This window comes from Nanorana parkeri, unplaced genomic scaffold (genome assembly GCF_000935625.1).
Source record: "Nanorana parkeri isolate BGI_ZX_2015 unplaced genomic scaffold, ASM93562v1 scaffold94, whole genome shotgun sequence".
NCBI classification, from domain to species: Eukaryota; Metazoa; Chordata; class Amphibia; order Anura; family Dicroglossidae; genus Nanorana; species Nanorana parkeri.
Window position 1 is genome coordinate 1,345,557 of NW_017306362.1, and position 22,764 is coordinate 1,368,320.

Genomic DNA, 22,764 nt, shown 5'->3' on the forward strand with positions numbered 1-22,764 from the left:
AGGGATTGACTTTAGTGACACTTTAAGACAGTCACCACTAGAGGGCGTTATGATACTAGTTTCCAAAAATAAAAAGAAACACCTTGGCGGGTGTCAAAGTTAATAGCTATGTACCTTTTATATAAGATAAGCAAACAAGCTGGTGTATTATCATTTATGATATAAAGATGCTCTCTCTCTGTATGTCTGTATGTATATATGTATGTATGTATATATATATATAGCTATATATATATCTATATATATAGCTATATATATATATTAATACAACCATCGCAAGACTTTAGTCTTGCGATGGTTGTAAAGGGATTAAAAAAACGTACGATCTGCCTATCTTGGACAGGCAGATCGCACTCTCGATCATCGCAAGCCCGCCCTCCTGAGGGGCGGGCTTCCGATGACCGCAATGCTGAAGGGGCAGTGTGCGCGTGCGCACACCGGCCCGTTCAGCATTTATCTTCCGAGCACCGTTCTAACCAGCCGAGAATCGTACGATTCCCGGCTGGTTTTCGAACATGCTGGTTCGACAGAAGACGTGCGACCGTACAGTAGAAACGGTCGCACGTCTCCGTTCACACTGCTCGATTATCGTACGAAAACCCGATCGCATACGATTATCGTACGATAATCGTGCAGTGTATGGGCACCTTAAGACGACTGGGTCAGAGCAACTCCAGAACTGCAGCTCTTGTGGGATATTCCCAGTCTTCAGTGGTCAGGGCCTAAGGAAAACCAGTGAACTGAACTGGTCATAGGCAGCCAAGGCTCATTGATGGAGGTGGGAAGCGAAGGCTGACCCGTGTAGTCCAATTCAATAGAAGAGCTATTGTAGCTCAAATGGCTGAAAAAGTTAATGCTGGTGCCGATATAAAGGTGTCTGAACACACAATCATATGGATGGCCGGGTGCATGTGTGTCGCTTACCTGGGGAAGAGATTCACTATGGGAAGAAGGCAATGCTGCGGAGGCCGTGTGAAGCTTTGGGCAATGTTCTGTTAGGAAACCTTGAGTCCTGCCATTCCTCTCAATCCAACTGAGAATCTGTGGGATGTGCTGGAAAATCAAGTCTGATCCATGGCCGCCCCACCTCGCAACGTACAGGACTTAGGGGATCTGTTACTGACGGCTTGGACGGACAGTGGAGTCCAGGCCTTGTTGGGTCAGGGCTTGTTTGATGGCAAAAGGGGGACCTCCTCAATATTAAGTGGGTGTAATTATGGTGATCAGTACATATATTTGTATTCTTTACAGTGTAATATGCACTAAAACAGACCACTATATACATATACTATGACATCTAACAATGGAATATCACCTATGTACTTTGTAAACACTTGCTAACCACTTTTACAATACCATAACAACCCCGCACCTTCCAAGGCTGACCTTGGACTTTAGACAAACACAATATCTATCTCGGCTCACCATGCAATTATGTTTACACGGCTTATTTTTGAAAAGGACGTCTTTTACTATGACTGCCTCTAGTGTTTGGCAGCTGGGGCCTGTCATGAAATCTACACTGACAACAAGGGTGAAAATATTTTGCCAAGGGCATATAAACACAACGTTGAGGCTTTTATTATCTAAATAGAGGGAAAAAACATAAATAAACATAATAATAAAGCATTTATAGTATGATTCCTTCTACAAAGGAGCTTTGGAAAGTCATACATCCAACCGTATGTTAGTTGGGATTGATGTAAAAGGAAACCTGTACTGAGTGCTGGCCTCTGTCTGAAAATGCTAGTGGCCTGGCTGTTCTGCTGGTTCCTGTCACTGACAAGTAATACGCAGACAAGATGCAATCATAATTCCTAGATATGTATGACACGGAAAAATTCAGTTTGGTTCGGATATTTCGGGATTCGAATCCGACTTTCAATTCGGTTCAGAGTTTCAGATTCGGACGAAATCCGAATTTTCGTTAGTTTTGGATTAGGAATTTAGTTTAGGAATGAACATTCGTTGCAACTACCACAGAAAACCATATACAGATATTAATACTAAAGCTGAATCTCCTAGAGCCGAATGCCATTCGGGATCCGAATTTCTGAATTGCATTTGGGGGCTCCCAAATGCCATTCGGGTCTGGGAGCCTCAGCTTTAGTATTATATGTATATACTGTATGTGGCTTTCAAGTTGCTGTAACGAAAATTCGTATTCAGACCCAATTCGGAGGCAATAAACTGAAAAACACATCTGATTTTCCAGAAAAGTCACATGCCCGTTTCAGTTTCGTTTTTGAATGAATTTCGGACAGGATCCAAAATTTGTAAACGGAAATCCGGATTCTGACACATTCGGATACATTGGTATTCGGAAATTCGGATGTGTCCGAGTGTCCGAATTTCGGAGAATTCTTACGAATCGCACATGTTTGATAATTCCTAATCGGCATGATTATTTTGGGTCAGGGACTCCACAAGTAGTAAAATCAGCAGTAAAAAAGTCAGCATCAAGGGTATTCAGAGACACTGGCACAATGCCCATTTCAAAAGGGTTGGAACCCAATGATATGCACCTTGCCAGCACTCTTTTGCTGCTCCTTCCAGCCATCAACAATACCCAGTGCTTGTGCGTATGGAGAAGCGTGTGATCTTTACCCATGTGACAGTGCTGGGGCCTGACCAAGAGTATCATCATCGCTTCCCATGATGTCTATCACCAGCCAACATGGTAATGAAGAAGCTGCAGGGGAGAGTATCAGGTGGGTACAAGGAGAGTATCAGGGGGGTCAGAGTGCCCTTTACAAAGACACTGTCACTTTGCCCTGAATGGGTAAGGTAAGAGTGTCTCTAATACTTTGGACACAACAAACCATAAGACTGCTATGGGGCCCCAGTACACTAACTGATTTACGCAGGTAGCAATAGCATTTAACCAATATATCTGTGTAAAGTAAATGCACATAGTTAGGGAACCTCTATACGAAATAAATGACTACTTTGTATCACTAGAAGAATGACCTCCGAGGTGGAGATTAAAGAGACAAAGGGCCCTTCTGTGGGTCCTCAGCATTTTTAAAAGAAGAGGTCAGCAATAGCAGCCTCCATATATCTGTAATGACAGGTTCCCTTTCAGGTATATATAAATCCAAAACATATTTTCTTTTAGTTTTGGTTAGAGTATGGAAGGGTTAAAACCCCCATCAGTTTTCTTCCTGTCCCATGCAGAAATCTCTCCTGTTGGGAAATTTGACCTCAGTTCCTGTTTTGGGGACAACTAAACATTAGGGGGAATGATTTATAAATCATAGTCCCCCAACATATGCCGGTCAAATGCTGTTCGCACAGCATTCTCACCATTAGATGGAGCCAAGGAGCATAGGAAATTGCTCCTTGGCTCCATCAGAAGGACAGGTGCTGCGTGTGATTAGTATGCAGCTCCCGTCCTTCTCTATGGGACTAGGCAGCCCTACGCCCCCCTACGCTCACCCGCCCTGCAAGTCAGTGCGGGTGAGCATACTCATACGCTGACAGGATGGATCCTATCTGCGTTTCCACCGGGAAACAGGCACCCCTGCGTGCAGTTGAGGTGAACGTAGGGAGGCGTACAGCCGCGTATTCCCATAGACAAGGACAGGGGCTAAGTACTAATCACACGCAGCACCTGTCCTTCCCGGGAACTGCCCGATATGGCCCTGCACGCAGCACGGAGCTCTACGTGCGGGGCGATTCCAGTGTGAATGAGGCCTTACAGTAACATTTCTTGAGCATCATTTGCCTCCCAATGTATCATAAACCTAGAGACCTGATTGTCTCACTCCAGGCTACCATGACCCCTCCATGTGGATTTGATTAATCAGCAGTACCAGCAGGAGGGCACGCTGTTGTTTTACTTCCAATTTATCCCTGGGGGACAATTGTGATAACACACTACCTAGGAGCAACACTTAAACTTACATTCATCACTAACTACAGGAAGCCTAGCTCCTTGCGATGGAAGACCTCGGTCCGCGTTAATATGTATATTCCATTAGAGCTACTCACTAATACATTTGCAAGTGTTTTGGGTGAAAAGTTCAAGAGTGCACCAGCCCCATACCAATCTGCATGGAGACCTTTGAGTTGAAAACTGGGGGGCTAAAAAGACCAAAAGCTTTAAAAAACTGTTCTTTAGATATGGCAGTAAGCATTCTTTGGAGCACCCTCATCACTGCTGCCTATGGAAAAGATCACCAGTTGCTTGATATAGAGGTTTGGGACTATAAGGAAGGGCATTGGTGGTAAGGTGTGTTCACTGGTGTGCTCCGAAGATCCTGCATGGACACTTGCCAGCACACCTATACCTTAAGGCTCCATTTGTGGAAGAATTTTCCCAAAATTTGAATATGTAGGTCTGTATGAAAAGGTAAACCAAATGTCCTTTAGGTCAACCTGTACTCTTGGTTTCAGGGCCACATCTGCCCTTCAGAAGAAAGTAGAAAAGCCCTTTGTGAGCTCCAAGCTGGTCAGGTAAGAGCGGTCAGGCTTTACCATGAGAGTGGTCAGGCTTGGCAATTGGCTGCTGAGGCACCCAGCACTTCATCATGGGAAGGAAAGTTAATCCATACCGGAAGTGCCGGGTACTTTCAGGCCAGCAAACCAGAAGTTGGGGTTGCAACCAGAAGCAAAGGTTGTAGCAAAGCAGGGCAGGATATGAACAGAACCTGTTACATTGCCCCACATAGGAAAAGTATAAACTTTAAATAAAGGTACCCTATTTTTTTTTAACCTTGGACATATTTTGGGAGTGATCAACTTTTGTAAAGCCGGCAGGGCCACCCGCTGTTAAAATTCCGTCTGATAACTGTGAATTGGCCGAAATTCTAACATTACTGAGCCTGCCTCATCTTAGGGAACAAAAGTCAACTCTAGCCGGCCAATCAGTATTTCCCATCCAATGATTAGCCGGGGGGGTCTGCGAGGAATTGAAGGCACCTGTTTATATGACGATCAAGGCTTGATTCCAATGAAACCTTCGCGAAAGGGTAATAATTACACACGTCCGCATAGACATTATTTATATGTCTTTATCGTATAACGATGACAGAATATCATTCATTTCCTCTCGCTGAATTTTCACATTGACTACACCCCTATGCGGTAACTTTAATGTAATGGAAACACTGATGTATATATTAAGGATTAAATGATGAATTGTTTTGGCTACGGACGTGTATTCTCAAGCAGTGGAAAACTTGACACCTTTCAGCGATTTTTCTCCACAAGGCCAAATCATTTGCCCAAACGGTCAGCCCTAAAGCGACTTGGTTGCTAAAATACAACTGTACAAGAAGGGGCTCCCTGTAAAGAAGACATTAAATCATCACTGCGTCGCCATGTACCTATAAAGAACCTGCAAAATCCAATTCTTCTGGTAGTGTCAGATTTCTGGTCCCCCAATGTGATATTTATTATTACAGGTATTTATATAGCACCATCAATTTACATACTATACATTAACATCAGTCCGTGCCTCAAGGAGATTATAATCCAAGGACCCCTAGCTCACATATAAGGGCCACTTTAGACAGGAACCAAATAACCTACCAGCATGTCTCCAGAAGAAACCCACACAAGCACAGGGACAACATGGCAACTCCATGCAGATAGTGTCTTGGTTGGGATTCAAACGAAGGACCTGAGAGGTGCAAGGCAGAAGTGCCAACCATTAATCCGCAGTGGCCAGTAGTTTGATTCATTGGCCCTTATGTAACTACCATGTTCTATAGTGACATAGGACCAGAAAGGGGATCATCAGGGTAGAGCAAGGGACCTGGAAAATGAGGCGCTGAATTCTATTTTTAAATGCAGCTAGTGCAAGTACTATATATATTGTAAAGCGCTGCACAAACTGTTGGCGCTATATAAATCCTGTATAATAATAATAATAATAATACTGAATTTGTCTTGATATGGGTCAAATGCAATGCATTGCACAGCAGCACTGCTGATTGCAAGGAAACAGGAGAAGCACAAGGAGCCAATAAGGCTCCTGCTGTATGCACATGTGCTTACAAGGAACATGTTGACAGGAGGATATAGCAGAGAAAGCTGAAGGACTAACTCATCAGTTGCTGCTGCTCCTTCATTATCCAATCAGCAGCCTCAGGCTGTGTTCGGGATCATGCTGTGCTGTCATTGTGGACAAGGTCTAAAATGCTGTCTGGCAGATGTACATGCTTGTTGCAGATCACTGCACACGTCCTATAAGCAATATAGTTTGGGCTGTCCTCACCTGTGACAGCAAAGTGGATGAACAGCAGATGGCTGATGAGGTCATCAGTGAAGTAGAGTCTGCAAAATATTTCCCCCCCCCCCTCCTGTTGTATGTTATATAGTGGATCACAAGAAACACATTTAATTTTTTTTTTATTATTACCGGTATGTAGGTACATGTATAAATGAAGGGTCTGTTATATACCTATAGTCCTGCTTCCAATAGGCACCCAAAAAAGAAGGCGTACTTCCAGTTTTGAGTGGATGAAATGAGATTGGATAAACTCCCTCCTTACTTCTGCTCTGTATATATTTCATATATATCACACAGGAACTCCAGCTGCGAGAGCCCTGTCCCAGGTCTACACTTGACCTCACCTGCTTATGCACTTCATGAGCTGCCGCCACACCTGGGGAAAGTGTAGAGGGGGGTGGAGCCAAGCCCTGACTTCTTAGATGAAGTCACTATTTGCATAATAGAGCACCTGTATTTTGGGACTTCATGGAGGAAAGGGGGCTTTTTAGAGGTAATAGTAGACACCTGAAGTCATCTTTAACGGTCTGCTGTAATTAAGGTTGCCACCTTTTCTTCAAGCGAAACCCGAACACTCTAGCGATGCACAGACATTTTTTGGGGAGAATGAGTCGCGGCTTATTCATATGTAAATAGTGCCCACCCTTTCATATGTAAATATCACAGTTGAGACTATTTTCAGTGGGGGGACAGTAGCCCCTATCTTCATTTTGGTTGTCCCGGTCTGCCTGACATCTTGTGTTTCTTCGGGTTTCTGCTGCCATGAAACCCGAACACAGCATTCAAAACCCGGACTGTCTAGGTGAACCCTGGACAGGTGGCAACCCTGGCTGTATTGCCCAATGGTCAGCCCATTGGGTTCCATGCACGAGTGTAACCAGGCGATTTAGAGGCTCTTTTTGCATGTTTGCATACGTGTTTTTCCACGCACTTTTATCCACAACCTTTAGTATAGGAGCGTGAGTTTTTGTCCCAGGGGAATGCCCAAAAACATTTTTTTTTTAAACTTATTTTTCAGGAGTTCCCTTGGGCCGAAAACTCGCGCCAAAAGACATCTATGGAACCAAAAAAGCTTGATTCTTCCCCAAAAGAAACTCATGTACTCAATGTTTAGATGTTAGCCGGCACCATTTTAAATAATGGGATTCCTCATGCTGGGCGTGAAGCCCTTTGGGAGGCGTTTCCCCGACAGGTACATTTTAAGAATTTATTATGAGCGAGGCCCCCATTCTTTTTGTCGTTGTCATTCACTTATCCTTACATGGCACTGCAGCCGAGCCGTTCAGAAGCATTTCATTGTATCTTTTTCAAGGCCAGACTTCAGACTTTTGCAAGGTGCACAAATGTAACAAACCAAATGGGTTCCCAAACTTTTAAAAGTTGCTCATTTCAAAATAGTTTTTAGCTTGCACAGATGGGATGTTGTATGTTCTGCAGTCGGGGGGCAAGCAGCAGAATAACTAAATGCAGAGCGTCGTAGGAGAACGCTGTCACATGACCTGATATAGCTTTTTTCCAACATTCATTAGACTGAATAAGGTTTCGCTTGCTTCAAACTCCCAAATCAAACACACAGTACTGCTTGATAAATGTACAAGAGGAGCTTCTCTGACCCCATTCACACTGAGATACATCCAAAAAAGCGCGATTTTGAGCTGAGCGACATTGAGCTAGATTGAGCTACAGTGCACATTTTGTCGCGCTATGCTTGATAAATATACATGGCAATGCTTGATAAATATACACGAGAAGCTTCTAATAGAAAACCACCATTATGGACCTGATTAGGGCCCCTTAGTGTAAATTGGGGTCGGTACCCTCAGATCTCTCTTCATACACTGGTATTGTATGTAAAAAGGGGGTCACAGGAGGTCATCCCACATGTCCATATGGATATTATGGGATATTTACTATGTGCTGGGTTTTTGGGAACCAATTTAATTCAGATCAGATTGCAGCTCTCTGGCGTGCGATTGCAGGTATCAGGACGCGTTTTGGGTATTTAGATTAGCACCGTGTAAGATCTCTATGTGTGACATATGGGCGTAGGGGTGTATTTTAGATGTACACAGAATGGTCAATACAGCCAAACTGTCCCATGCTGTGCGGCCAGCTATACAGCACAGTTTCAATTAGTCATGTTTAATGAATTGTTATTCTACCAAACAAAGTGAAATCCATTTACCAATACTGCAGTCCCCTAGAAGCCCCTCTCCATCCCCCCCGGGAATACAAACAGCACAGCAGGCGCTATTTACGTGTAATCAAAATGTTTGATTTAGCCGCTGATGGTAATGAAGTTGTGCAGGATAATTAGCACAAGGTGTTTTCAGGGGAAACAAGAGGACGTCCATCTTGTTCCAGCACTGGCCCGTCATTAGCTAAAAGGTCCACTAGTGGGCAGTGTGATAATGTCTCTTGCAGCAGTGGATCTCCTTTTAGGCTTGTTATCTGATCACCCCATAGAGCAGAGGTGGTCAGCTTTCCTGATATAGGACTTCAAGTGCGGTGCGGGCCACACAAGATTTGGTAAATGTGATGCTACAAAAAAGGTATCAGAGATGGCAGGCACGCAACAGGAGATGGTCAAAAACTTTGGGTTTGTTACAATAGATAGTCAGAGACTGCAAACATGCTGAAAGAAAGTCAGAGACTGCAGACAAGCTACACAAGATGGTCAGAGACTGCAGACATGCTGCATGAGATGATAAGGAATTAAAGACATACTACATGAGATGGTCAGTGACTGCAGATATGCTGCATGAGATGATCAGGGATTAAAGACATGTGCTGCAGAAGATGATCGTGGGCCGCTGACATACTACACAAGATGGTCAGAGACTGTAGACATGATTCAGATTGGAGACACATTACATGAGACAGATAGAGATCACCACTATCAGAGGGCAATAGGGAAACAAAGACTACTGTTTGCAGGGGCCGTGACAGCCACACAGCAAATGCAAAATGCCCCATGTGTCTGAGGTTGGTCACCAGGGTCTTACAGGAACACTGTGGTGTCAAATCTTATTTCCATAACCTTCTCCTCCACGTTCCTGAAATCTGCTGACAGGGTTATGCTCAGATAGGCCCTGGATACAGAATAACACCCAGCTCTAACTGCTGTACATAGACATGGGCCCTTGACACAACTCAATGATGGTGCTCTCTTATATAGGCCCTTCCCTTTGTGTCATGTCATTACTTAAATAATAAGTGCACTTAAAAACAAAAGCGCACTTATCCTTTTGGCTCGCAAACCAATCCCACCCTCCCCTTCTATAGATTTATGCTTAGAATTCTGACGGGCTTGGCCTCCCTTGTTTGTTTACATGCTAAGTAGAAAGTCTGCCTTTTCTGGCCATTCATGCACTGCATCTTCTTGAATTCTATGCGGCTCGTCTACCTCTGTCCCCCAGCCAAGGGGCAGCCCCAGGGCTGGATTAACATAGGGGCTACTGGAGCGCCAGCTGCAGGCCCACCACTGAAAATAGGCCCGGGCCGGCCCAGATCGGTATGTCTGATGGCAATCTGGGCAGTTAAGGCTAAACACAATCAGGCAGAGGCGCCGGCGGCTCTCATCAGGCGGCCACTCACTGGGGCCTTGTGGGGCCCTAGTGACAAGCGAGTGGCCGCATAATTAGAGAGCCGCCTCTGCTACATCCAGTCAGACAGCACCTGGCTCACGATAAGCTTAATCCGGCCCTGGGCAGCCCCATAGAATCTTGCTGCTATATGCCATAGGCATTGGCCCAGGAGTGCCTTATGGTAAATGCAGGCATAGCGCCCATGTTATTGTCAGCTCAGGTGATTGAAGGTTGCTTGGCGTAGGTTGGAATGGTATGGAAAAGTATTCCCTTTAAATATCCCTCAAAAGTACATGCCAACTTTCAACAAATCATCCGCTTTACGTTATATTGCCCTAAACAGTGCTTGCTCCCGGTGATTTCTTTGTTCCAATATCAGGACCCCCCTGCCAGGATGGCATTTAATAGCCAGATGATACATCGCCCCACATCATGTATTCAAAACACCAATGTGAATAAGACCTAAGGTTCTATTCTTTTGGAGATCCTTCAATCTTTTGCTATTCAATGGGTCACAAAATATGCTGGATATGCCTTGATGGTAATGTGCATTCTCAGTGACAGTTAGATACAAGCAGTGCAGCTGGATGGTACTGGTAAACCTATATTACCTGTCAGATAAACCTCAATATGTCAGCTATTACCTATTATAAGTATTTTTTTTAAAACAACCTTTTTGCACTCCTCTCTGATTTAGGGCCCAATTACACTATTGTGTTGCGTTAACACCTGGCAACGCATATTGCATGCACTGGAGCAATACAGTGCCATCCAATCATGCTCAATGGCACCCCAGCGCACCTAGCTGATAGACATGCATTGCAGGACAGTAACGCTGAACATTACTCCATGTCTCTAGGTGGTAAAGGGCCCTGACATTACACTCAAAAATAAAGAAAAATGAACTCAGGTTTGGGAAACTTAATTTCCTCTCTGATCCGTTTTTATCTTCCAATGACTGATTCACACTGTAATGCGTGTTACTTTGTTGTATTAGGGCAGCCCATTCATTATATATGGCTCCATTCATTATAAATGGGCTGCAACACACACCGCAACGGATCAAATAAAAAGTGTCACCTTTTTTTTGCAACACAGCACAATACGCACAGTATTTGCATAGTGGTGCATCATTCAAGCACTCTACTTACATTGCATTGGTGCGCCGTTCACAATGCATAGCAATACCATTCAATATATACTGTATGTCAACACAACACTGCTACACATGCCAAGCTGACCACCAATCAGACATGCAGCAGTCCCACACCCGCACAGGGCACGTCCTTCCCCAGCAGGGAAAGGTGATGGACAAGTCATGTCTGCGCTACTTTCCCAGAGCTCACCTGTCAATAATAAAGCTCTCAGTGCTGGGGAAGGCTGGAAGTTTGCAGGTTCAGAAAAAGAAATGCTATTTTGTTTCTCTTCTTCCCGCAGCTTGGGGTCAGCACTCTGCTGTTGGCTGCTTGAGTTAGCCACTTTCTCCGGCACTGGCGCTCCCGCACCCCGTATAGTACAGGTCTGTCTCCAGCATTGGTTTTCCCACACCCTGTATTCTTGGCACAGGTGCTCCCGCACCCGTATTGTACAGGTCTTGTCCCTGGCCCTGGAGCTCCCGCACCCCATATTGTACAGGTCTGTCCCTGGCATTGGCGCTCCCGCACCCCGTATTGTACAGGTCTGTCCCTGGCATTGGTGTTCCCACACCCTGTATTCTTGGCACAGGCGCTCCCGCACCGAGGAAAGTACAGGTCTGTCTCCAGCATTGGTGTTCCCTCACACTGTATTCTTCGCACAGGCGCTCCCGCACCCGTATTGTACAGGTCTTGTCCCTGGCACTGGAGCTCCCGCACCCCATATTGTACAGGTCTGTCCCTGGCACTGGCGCTCCCGCACCCCGTATAGTACAGGTCTGTCTCCAGCATTGGTGTTCCCACACCCTGTATTCTTGGCACAGGCGCTCCCGCACCCCGTATTGTACAGGTCTGTCCCTGGCATTGGCGCTCCCCGTATTGTACAGGTCTGTCCCTGGCATTGGCACTCCCGCACCCCGTATTGTACATGTCTGATCCCAGCACTGGTGCTCTTGCCCCCGTATTGTACAGGTCTGATCCCGGAATTGGCGCTTCCGGACCCCATGCCAGGTGTGGGAGCGCCAATGCCAGGATCAGAGCCAGGTGAGCGTGGGAGCTTCAGCACCTTATATTGTACAGGCCTGTACCCGCACTGACGCTCCTACACCCCGTATTGTACAGGCCTGTACCCGCACTGACGCTCCCACACCCCGTATTGTACAGGTCTGTTCCCGCATTAGCACTCCCACATTGTACAGGTCTGATCCTGGCACTGGCTCTCCCACGCCCCATATCACCCGGCACTGGCGCTCCAGCACCCTGTATTGTACAAGTCCGATCCCGGCACTGGCTCTCCCGCACCACGTATTGTACAGGTCTGAGACTGTAGTCCATGCTGGGAGTGAGCTTGGAGCGGTGACTACTTTACAACACACACAGGGACCATGGGGAACAAAAGTAGCCACCCTCCAGAAGGAAGGACAGTGTCAGCACCAATTCAGAGATGATTTGAGGATCTACAACTGAGTGATACACAAATAAGATACATTTTTTTAATAGTTAAGGTACTTGAATGTATTTTTAAGATTTAACTCCTGAGTTTAGTGTCACCTTAAAAAAAACAAACATCCAAAGTAAAGATTTGAAAACGCTCATGCTCAATTGTGAATGGGGGCTATGGAGACAGGTAAAGGCGTGCATGTGCATTCGTTTTCTTCTTTTTTGCACTATCATGCAAATTAAAATGTGCTTTATGCACAGAGAAGGGCCTTTCATTGAGTAGAGACAGCACTCAGCCATGGTATATGTTAGCAGATGACTAAGATCATAATTATAGCTGGATCAGAAATTGCAAATGTGTCCATGTCCCAACAAATGTTTTTAAACTTTGACTACCTGGCTTTTGGATTTGGCTAGTGTAGAGTAACTGGCAATGGCTCTCCCGTATTGTACAGTTTTGATCTTGGCACTGGCTCTCCTGCACTCCATATTTACATGTCTATTCCCGACACTGGCTCTCCTGCACCCCATATTGTACAGGTCTCATCCTGGCACTCCTGCAACCCGTATCCCCAGCACTGGCTCTCCCAAAACCTGTATTGTACAGGTCTGTTCCCAGCACTGGCTCTTCTGCACCCCGTATTGTACAGGTGTGATCCTGACACTCCCGCACCCTGTATCGTACAGGTCTGTCCCTGGCGCTCCCGCACCCTGTATCGTACAGGTCTGTCCCCAGCACTGGCACTCCCCCAACCCGGATTGTACAGGTCCGTCCATGGCAACGGTGCTTCTGCACCCCGGATTTTACAGGTCTGATCCTGGCATTGGCGCTCCTGCACCCCTTATTGTACAGGTCTGTCCCTGGCACTCCCACACCCCATAGTTCTGATCTGGGCAATTGCTCTCATGCACACCTTATTATACAGGTCTGATCCTGGCACTGGCGGTCCTGCACCTCTCATTGTACAGGTCTGTCCCTGGCACTTCCGCACCCCATATCCCACAGTTCTGATCTGAGCAATGGCTCTCCTGTACCCCTTATTGTATAGGTCTGATCCTGGCACTGGCGCTCCTGCACCCGCTATCCCCAGCACTGGCTCTCCCGCGCCCCGTATTTACAGGTCAGTCCGTTCCCAGCACTGGCTCTCCCGCACCCCGTGTCTCTAGCACTGGCTCTCCCGCACCCAGCATAGTACAGGTCTGTCCCTGGCACTGGCGCTCCCGCACCCCGCATTGTACAGGTCTGTGCCCGACACTGGTGCTCCCGCACCCGGTAATGTGCAGGTCTGTCCTCGGCACTGGCGCTCCCGCACCCCGTATCCCTAGCACTGGCTCTCGCGCACCCAGCATAGTACAGGTCTGTGCCCGACACTGGCGCTCCTGCACCCCACGTTGTACAGGTCAGATCCCAGCGCTCCGGTAACAGCTGCGAACTAAACGTGGCGGCGTACAAGCCCTTTCATGCAGACAGCCCTGAGGGAGGGTGGGAGCCAGAGAGAGGCAGGGAGGAAGGAGTGCGGATCTATGAGTGTGTTGTGCTGGAGGTGGGGGGGGGGAGGGGACCAACTAAAAGCAACAGCAAACAGTAGTGAGACATCCTTTACACTTTATCCGTCAATCAGGCTTAATGGGGTATAAAAAGTCCCCAGCTCCAGCGCTGGGAGAGAGAGCCGCAGCAGCCCATCTATAGCGCATGGGGAGCACACTGGACTTCTGCAGCTGGAAGGCTTTGTAGGGACTTCAGTTGACTTGCTTCATTCACTAAGCTCACCGATCAGAGCCAATGAGGGCACCGATGTGCTGATCCTCCCAGTGCCAAGTCTACCACCTTCACCTGAAGAGGTGCAGCAGCAGCAAAGAGTTGGCACCGCATCAGAGCAGCGCTAGCCGGGGCGGTGGGCATCAAGCATGAATTGGGGGTGCGCTGGCAAGCTGCTTCTCCTGCCCATGCAGATGGTCTTCTGCGTGCTGAAAGCTGCCATCTACTTGGTCTTGCCCACCCGGCTGAGGGACTTGAGAGGGGACATCGTGCTCATCACTGGAGGCGGCAGGGGCATCGGGAGGCAACTGGCCAGAGAGTTTGCCAAGCAAGGAGCCAAGAAGGTAAGGGCGACTCATCTTGTGCCACTTTGTCAAATGCACTTTGCACCTAAGACTTATGTTTTGTTTTGTCACTTGCCAGGCTAGTGCCAGCCCTAGAGCCGACTTTTCTGGGGTTTTGTTGGATCTCATTGGCATTTGTATAAACAGTACAGTCTGCCCTCTTTTTGCAAGTGCCAACCTTAGATCTGTGTTTTGGTTTTATTGGCATTTGTATAAACAGCACAGTGTGCCCATTTTTTTTGACAAGTGCCAGCTGCAGACCTGTCTGAGTTTTGTTGGATCTGGTTGGCATTTGCATAAACAGTACAGCGTGCTCATTTTTTGACAAGTGCCAGCCCTAGACATGTATGGGTTTTGTTGGATCTGGTTGGCATTTGCATAAACACTACAGCATGCCCATTTTTTGACAAGTGCCAGCCCTAGACCTGCCTAGGATTTTGTTGGATCCGGTTGGCATTTGTATAAACAGTACTGTGTATGCTCTTCTTGACAAGTATCCTGAAGCAGCGGAGTCCTCCTGGCACTTGATGGGTTAATCTTAGTTCCCTTTTTTCTTTTTTTTTGGGGACAACTGAAAAGCAGCCAAATCAAACTGAGATCACTTGCTCCTGCTTTTAAGTGGCGTCAAGGTTTAACCAGGGGAAGGGTGCCTGCAGGCGTAGGTCACTTGGCATGGCCCCAGAGAGCAGTGTGTATAAGCACTTGGCATGAGGGTTACTGCATGGCATGTTGATCTACTTGGTGTGTGGTAGAAAGAGAGGAACACACGGAACAAGGTCCATTGTGAGGACATAGTTTGGTCTTTAGACCCTGATGACAGAAGCCTACCCCTCCTGATAGCTCTGATGTGTACACAGCCATGAACCAGCCACTTCTGGCGGTCAGGTGGCTTCAACCTCATGATCCTGGCTAGAAATAGTTCTGGGCGGGTCAGCACATCTTGGCACAGAGGAGGGCCCGGCATTTAAAAAGACAGAACAGACACAGAGGCTATTGCTTGTCTCTATTCCCTGGGCAAGATATCTGTTCATTTAAGTAGGGAAGAGAGGGATTTTCAATATCCAGGAAGAAGCCAACGGGGATATGCACAGTGTTTCATCTTTAGCTGTTAACATTGTAACAGTTTCCAGGGGCACACTACTTCTGAGTAGGAGTCAGTCCTGAGCCATTATATAGGAGTAGGTCTGAAACGTCCAATAGGATGCAACATAAAAACCTGTGCGTGCCCCCAGATCGCAGCTATATGTGAGACTTTTTTTGAGATAAGATCAGTGAGGAGCACAATTGTTGCAGGAACCGCAAGGCATTCTCCCCAGCGCCTGCTGGTAATTTTGAGCCCCCATTCACTCCTGAACATTTCAAGAAACATGCAACTCAATGTGAAAAATGTAATTATTTTAATGATGTCTATTCACACTTAGGCGATTGAGTTGGTGAGCTGTTTTTTGCGTGGTTGTCGTGGGTTTCGTTTGCGCGACTGCTTTGAAGACCGTGCGGTTTTCAATCCATAGAGATGTCTATGTGACCCAAACCCCGCAACATCCATCCGAAAATAGCTCCTGCACCTTTTTTGCTCGTCAGGTGATTTTGTCCGCGCGACAAACCGCAAAGGTGTGAACAGCCTCCATTGACTTCAATGCGAATCTGTGTTTTGCGCCATAAATCGGCTAGGTATGAAGCTAGCCTCAAGCATTTTATCATTTGCAGCTCAAAAAATGTAATGAGCTCTTTTCAGACGGAATCATGTCTCTTTGAACTCATAGACTATGATTGGAATGCCAGAAAATGCGTTTGTCGTGCAATTATGGCGCCTAATAACTGTCTCCTACTCCTAGTAACTAGCTTTCTATGGGCTAAAAAAAATCCACTTAACACCCCTTTCACACTGAGCGACATGGATATTCCACGTGATTTCGCGCTGAGTGGCTAGGAGCTACATTGCGCATTTTATTGCGTTACATAGCGTGTTTTTTAGGCGGGACTTCATTGCTGCTATAATTGGGCTGTAACCAATCAACAGCGATCTTGAAGTGACATCATTCTTTCCTTCCATTTTGTTTTTTAGGCGGGACTTCATTGCTGCTATAATTGGGCTGTAACCAATCAACAGCGATCTTGAAGTGACATAATTCTTTCCTTCCATTTTGCAGTGCAAAATTTACCCTTCTGTAGCGCAATATCGCGCGATGAAGTTGCGCAATATCCCCGGTAATGCGTGATTCCGAGCGACACTATAGAGTCTATTGGAGCGGAATCACGCAACATCAGCGCAAAAAACGGCCATGTACGAGCGACAAGCTACAGACGACATTGAGCTGTGAGATGTGAACAGCTCCATTGAAATGCATTGGACAAGCTACATAGAGCGATATCGCGCGGAAATATGCGCGATATCGCTGCAAAAATCGCACGATAAACCGCTCAGTGTGAATGGTGCCTTAGTCCTTGAAAAACATTTAAATACACATCCAAAATAAGAGCTCTGAAAACGTTCATTTTTTAAATGGGGGCCACAGAGGCAGGTAAAGGTGTGCATATGCAAATACAAATCTGCTTCATGCAGAGAGAAGGGCCTTTCATTAAAGGAGAACTATGAGGTGAGTGCTTTTCACTCACCTCATAGTTCTAGCCGACCTGTGACAATGAGACTGTCACAGGTTGGCTCAGTAGATCGGGAGGTGAGCGAGGCAGAGCCAGCTGTCAGTCACTCACGCAGCTGGGCGGATCTCGACATCGATGTCGGGATCCGCTGTGGCGTCTCAGTGTACCGCGAGCTGTAGCTCGCGGTATACTGAGCTTAGGGTAACGGGAGGACGCTAGTTTGTGTCCTCCCGTTACCCTAAGGAGAACTATGGGGAAAAGCCCTGACCCCATAGTTCTCCTTTTAAGTACAGGTTCTGTGACAGTACTCAGCTATGGTATATGTTGGCACAAAGGGAGACAAATTAATATGGAAGTCAGCAGACAGTCTGTCCCATCTAGGAGACAGCAGGATCTTTTTTTTGGAACCAGCTCCATTGACAACTAGAGAAGTTTGCAAAAGTTAGGCACCAACTGTCATTTGTCAGGAGCATTAGCTACCTGGCTCCTGGGATTTGTCCAGCCTTGTGTTGGAAGATTATTATTATTATTATACAGGATTTATATAGCGCCAACAGTTTGCGCAGCGCTTTACAATATAAGGAAGACATTACAAATACAATTCAAGACAAGATGGTAAGGAGGGCCCTGCCCGTGAGGGCTTACAATCTAAAAAGGAGGGGATACATGAGGAGGTAGCTGTGCGGGGATGATTGACTAAGTTCATAATTCTAGCAGGATCGAAAGTTGCAAACGTATCCACATCCCAACAAAAAACGTGTTTTTAAACTTTGACTACCTGGCTTTGGGATTTGGCTAGCGTAGGGTTAACGCCATGTTGCCAACTGCCTCTTGCATACTGCAGATGGGGAAGTGGTGGAGTTAATCTCGTATGTATCTGAGCCCAGTTTTCAGCAGACATTGAGTCACCATCGTCTGACGAACGCACGATTCATCACGGTGGATTTTTTCAGCAGGTTCACAGTTGTCCTTTTATTGTTAAACATCACTTTCTGCATTCGTTTGCCCCCCTTTTTTGTTTTTTTCTACTGGCTATCAAGATCCTGACTTATTTACTACAAATCATGACATTTAAAGGGAGTGTAGACTTTTTTTCTTTTTAGCTGGAGGGCTTATGCTGATTTAATTGATTTCCTGAGCTGCGCTGAATCCTCCGGCAGCCCCCGGAACTGTTTGAAAAGCCTCTTTAGAAATAGCTGCTTGTCAAAGATCTGAGGTAGACAACCTCTGCATTATGAGCTGTATGCCATCTAGCACTAATCATACACAATCGGCGTGCATTAGCTGCTGTAGGCTCCATCACCTCAGTTAACCCAGGCCATTGCATTGAAGATCGATGCTGGCGCACAAAGTCCTACCTACAATGTATTTTGCAATTTGATAGCTTTTGTTGCAAAATAAAAGCGTATGTTATGCAAACACAAACCATTTAAAATGACAAATGTCCTTCCTGCTTTATTTAGGAAGGAAGGGCTATGACTGTGCAAGGGGAAGCAAGCGTCTGATGTCACTGTAGAATGTTGAAGTCTGGTTGCTATAGGTTACTATATTTTGAGTACAGCCATTGCACTTTTTTTTTTAATTACGGTAATGGATAGGAATTGTGGTTTTGAATTGTATTCGGGTATCCAATAAAAAGCCTTGCACATCTTTTGAGGCATATAAGTAATGAATAGATATCTTGCTGCACTCCTTTAGCGGGTGGAGATGACCGGATAGACAGGTGGGTGCTTGCAGTGAGCACGGATGGCACCGGGAATAAACTGAATTTGTAGAAATGTCACCAGCAATCTAGCATGCTGGTGACATTTCTACAAATTATTTTGAGGCATATTCTCTAACTGACAGATACACTATATTGCCAAAAGTATTGGGACACCCCTCCAAATCACTGGATTCAGGTGTTATTTGGCACAACAACAGTGCGTAGAGAGTTTCATGGAATGGGTTTCCATGGCCAAGCAGCTGCATCCAAGCCTTACATCACCAAGTGCAATGCAAAGGCGTCCCAATACTTTTGGCAATATAGTTTATAGCAAGACCAATATCTTCATTTGGTACAAACTGCATAGAGACCCACCCAATGCCATTTCACCACCTAAGGTGATTTCGAGGCTCGCCAATGTCTCTGAGGCCCGGTTCACACCTGGGCGTTTTGTAGCGCGTTCCTACGCTCTGCAAAACGCTCAAACTCTGAAATCCCTTTACTTCCTATGGGTATGGTTCACACCTGGGCGTATTACAGGCCGTATGAACACGCTACAAAACGCCCTACGCCCAAAGAAGTACAGGAGCTTCTTTGGGGCGTATTTGCCGTGCGTATCCATTGGGATACAGCCAGGTAGCCCTCGGAAATGCGCGTTTGTCGCTCATTTTTTACAGTGAATCGCGCGAAAAACGTGCATATTCGATACGCCTAGGTGTGAACCCAGCCTTACTGGCTGTCATGATGAGCCTATGAATTAATTCCCTGAGTTAGTGACCTGGAACAAGTAGATAGATGAGGACATCTGACTTTATTCATTACAGGTATTTATATAACGCCATCAATTTACGCCGCGCTTTACATACTGTTAATTGGCATCAGTCCCTGCCATCAATCTAAGTTCCCTATCTCATATGTACATATACTCGGGTGTATTAACCTACCAGCATGTCTTTGTCCTGTGCGAGGAAACTAGAGTACCCAGAAGAAACCCACGCAAGCCCAGAGAGAACATGCAAACTCCATCTGGATAGTGTCCTTACCGAACCTGGATTCAGACGGGCTTACTGAGCCACTGTGACTTTATTTCCGATTTTCCAGATCTGCATGTGTGTTCCAAGCCATTGACCCAAAGTATTGAATCCACAGGGTCAGCATAGCAGTCAGGCATCTAGCATTTACAGAAGGACGTCGGCAATACAGTCCCCATATTTCTTAAGGAAGAGCATGGGTACAGTGGGATCTCTTTAGGAAAGAGTTTGAAGAAAGATCTGTGCTTTTACCACTGAGCCACTGTGACTTTTATTCTGATTTTCCAGATCCCCATGTGTGTTCTGAGTCACTGGCCCAAAGTATTGAATCCACAGGGTCAGCAGTCAGGCATCTAGCATTTTCAGAAGGATGTCAGCAATACAGCCCCCATACTTCTTAGGGAACAGTTTGTTGCTGATAGCAGCCAGTTAAATTATTGTTTCCATAAGGTAAGCGACATGAGCAGTTCTTTCAGCCAATTAGGAACATTAATAAAGGAAGGAAAGGTTTGTGTTGCTTATGTCATCCAATCAGATCTCTGCAGACCGATGGCGTTTGGTTGTTTCTGGCAACAGACCTTGTCCCAGCTCCCATTCTTATAATTCTAACTTTAGGTAAACAATACAACAGTCTGCAATCGAGGGAGTTTATGATTCATGTGGTTACAATCATACTTCTGAAGTCTGTTAACAACGACTCGAGTGGTCATTGGGTTGTTTATATAAAGCCCTTTGGTTTATGAACTTCAGAAGCTGCTGATTAATATATTCTGAGCAAGGCCTTTGTAGCTGCTGGCCAAGATTGCTTCTCAGCGTCTGGTCGAGATTCAGCTGCTGTAACTTGTATTTGTCTGTAGGTGACGTTCTGTGATTTGCTATGGAAGGCCAGGATTCGGCCAGAAGAAATAACCCACGAAATCCAGCGTGCTGGAAGTGGGTCCTCACTCAATCGGTGGATTTTTGTTAGAATAAAAACCACCAAGAAAGCTTCTTTAATGTTGGGTTTTCTCTTTGCACGTACAGTATAGCAGTACCTCAGCTAAATGATCCTGAACAGCCCCTCTACATTCTCTCCTACACATTAAACTATTGCGTTTTTTGCCAATACCCCTGGCTCTGACCAAGTGACCCAGCCATAGAGTCCAACATTTATCAGAAATGTGTTACAGCCCTGACGATGGGGGGGGGGGCCCCTTTTTTCCATTACCTTTGTGATAACTTCAGATTAATACAATACAGTTTTGGACTCTTAAGATACATGTTTGCCACTCTTGATTACATATGATTTCTGAAGCTGGGTGACCTCTATACAGAGAAAGCCCCCCCCCTTGTGATTAGCTACTATGGTGGACCATTCGGGCACTTGTAAAACTTTTTACCTATAACCTGAAATTCGCTATGGTCCAGTGCCTCCCCTTCACTTTTACTCAGGCTTTGTGATCTAGGCACCCCTGCCAGACAGAGCAGCAAGCTTTTTGACCTCCAATGCATCACAGCTTGATGAACACACTCTCAAGATTACTTATTGGACAAGAATTCAGCAGCCCTCTGTTGGCACATGTGCATTGCAACATATATATATATATTTTCTTTTTCTTCTCGCGTTCCCTGATTTTTCACTTGTAGTTCTAGCCCCCATTCACATCTGAGTGTTTTGATACATGTTTCCTGAAATGGGACAACACTTTTATTATTGTTACACAGAATTTTTATAGCACCGACAGTTTGTACAATACTTTACAAAATGAAGGGAGACAGTACAGTTACAAATACAACACAAAAGAGTTCGGGCTTGTTCACAGCAGCCACACAGCCACAGTGCGTTCTGGCCTGATTGGCGCCAGAGGGCCGTGAATTTTTTTCTGAGTGCACTGGACCAGAATGCAGGCACTGATGTGCCACATGTTCGAGTGCAGGTGATCGCACTGCGGCCAGGGGGTTTGGCTGCAGTGCCATTGACTTCAATACACCGCCACGCCCCCTCCCGCCCCCAAAAAAAGTGAGCTGGCCGGAATGTGATCCAGTGCTTCCGTCACCAATCGGGCCAGAACGCACTGTGGCTGGTGTGAACTAGCCCTTAGGAGGACCCTGCTCATAAGAGCTTACAATCTAGTAGGAGGGGCAAGTGATACAAAAGAAATTATTTGTGAGGTTGCATAGTCTTTTCTGAAGAGATGAGTTTTCAGGGATCGCCAAGGTGGACAGAGTAGGCTATAGCCAGAAAGATTGGGGTAGTGAGTTCCAGAGGATGGTAGAAGTCCTGGAGGTGAGCATGGGAGGAGATGACGAGGGAGAAAACTTGGCAAATCCGATTATTTTCAATGGTGCTCATTCACACCTGAGCGTTGTGTCGCATTCAGCTTGAATCTCAAAGCACTTGCGATTTTTTTTCTTTTTGGAAGGAATCCAGCGTTTTTGGCATCATAGACTTCAGATGTGCCTAACACACATTTTTGGTGTGGTTTTTGAACCCAACAACCATCTCCTCCTCCAAGTAACTAGCTGTGCATTGGCTAAAAAAAAATGCCGAATTCGGCTAAACGCGCAATAAATGCTTCTACATCACCTGAAATGGGCTCCGCTCAGGTGTGAACGCACATCTCCGTACGCAAGCATGAATTTTACTGAATGGTGCTGGAGGAATAAAATAAACTCAACCTAATTTCCTCCCCCTCCACCCAAAATAAAAAGAAAACATTGGTTGGTTTAATGGGAAAGACTTGTGGATAAAAGCCTGATTTTGCTTTCCAAGTGCAGGAATGCCGTCCCGGGAACATAACATTGGTATAAAAAGGACATTGTTCAAGTCAACCACATGTGGAGGCAATTATTTGAAACTCCTTGCTTGCGATCTCGTGAATCAATTGAGGGTTCTCTCTCGCTAATGAATTGTAGCACAGGCTCTAAAATGGTCTTTAGCTAAGCT

General features: G+C 46.0%; 1 protein-coding gene across 1 annotated transcript in view; it reads left to right on the forward strand.

Annotated features, from left to right (window-relative positions):
- Nucleotides 1-13,963: 13,963 nt before the first annotated feature.
- Nucleotides 13,964-22,764, forward strand: part of DHRS3 (dehydrogenase/reductase 3) — a 34,738-nt gene continuing 25,937 nt past the window's right edge. The window contains exons 1-2 of the mRNA XM_018552642.1: nt 13,964-14,253; nt 14,290-14,501. Of these exons, the coding sequence (XP_018408144.1) occupies nt 14,307-14,501 (195 nt within the window). The 5' untranslated portion in view covers nt 13,964-14,253; nt 14,290-14,306. The remainder of the gene's footprint in view (nt 14,254-14,289; nt 14,502-22,764) is intronic.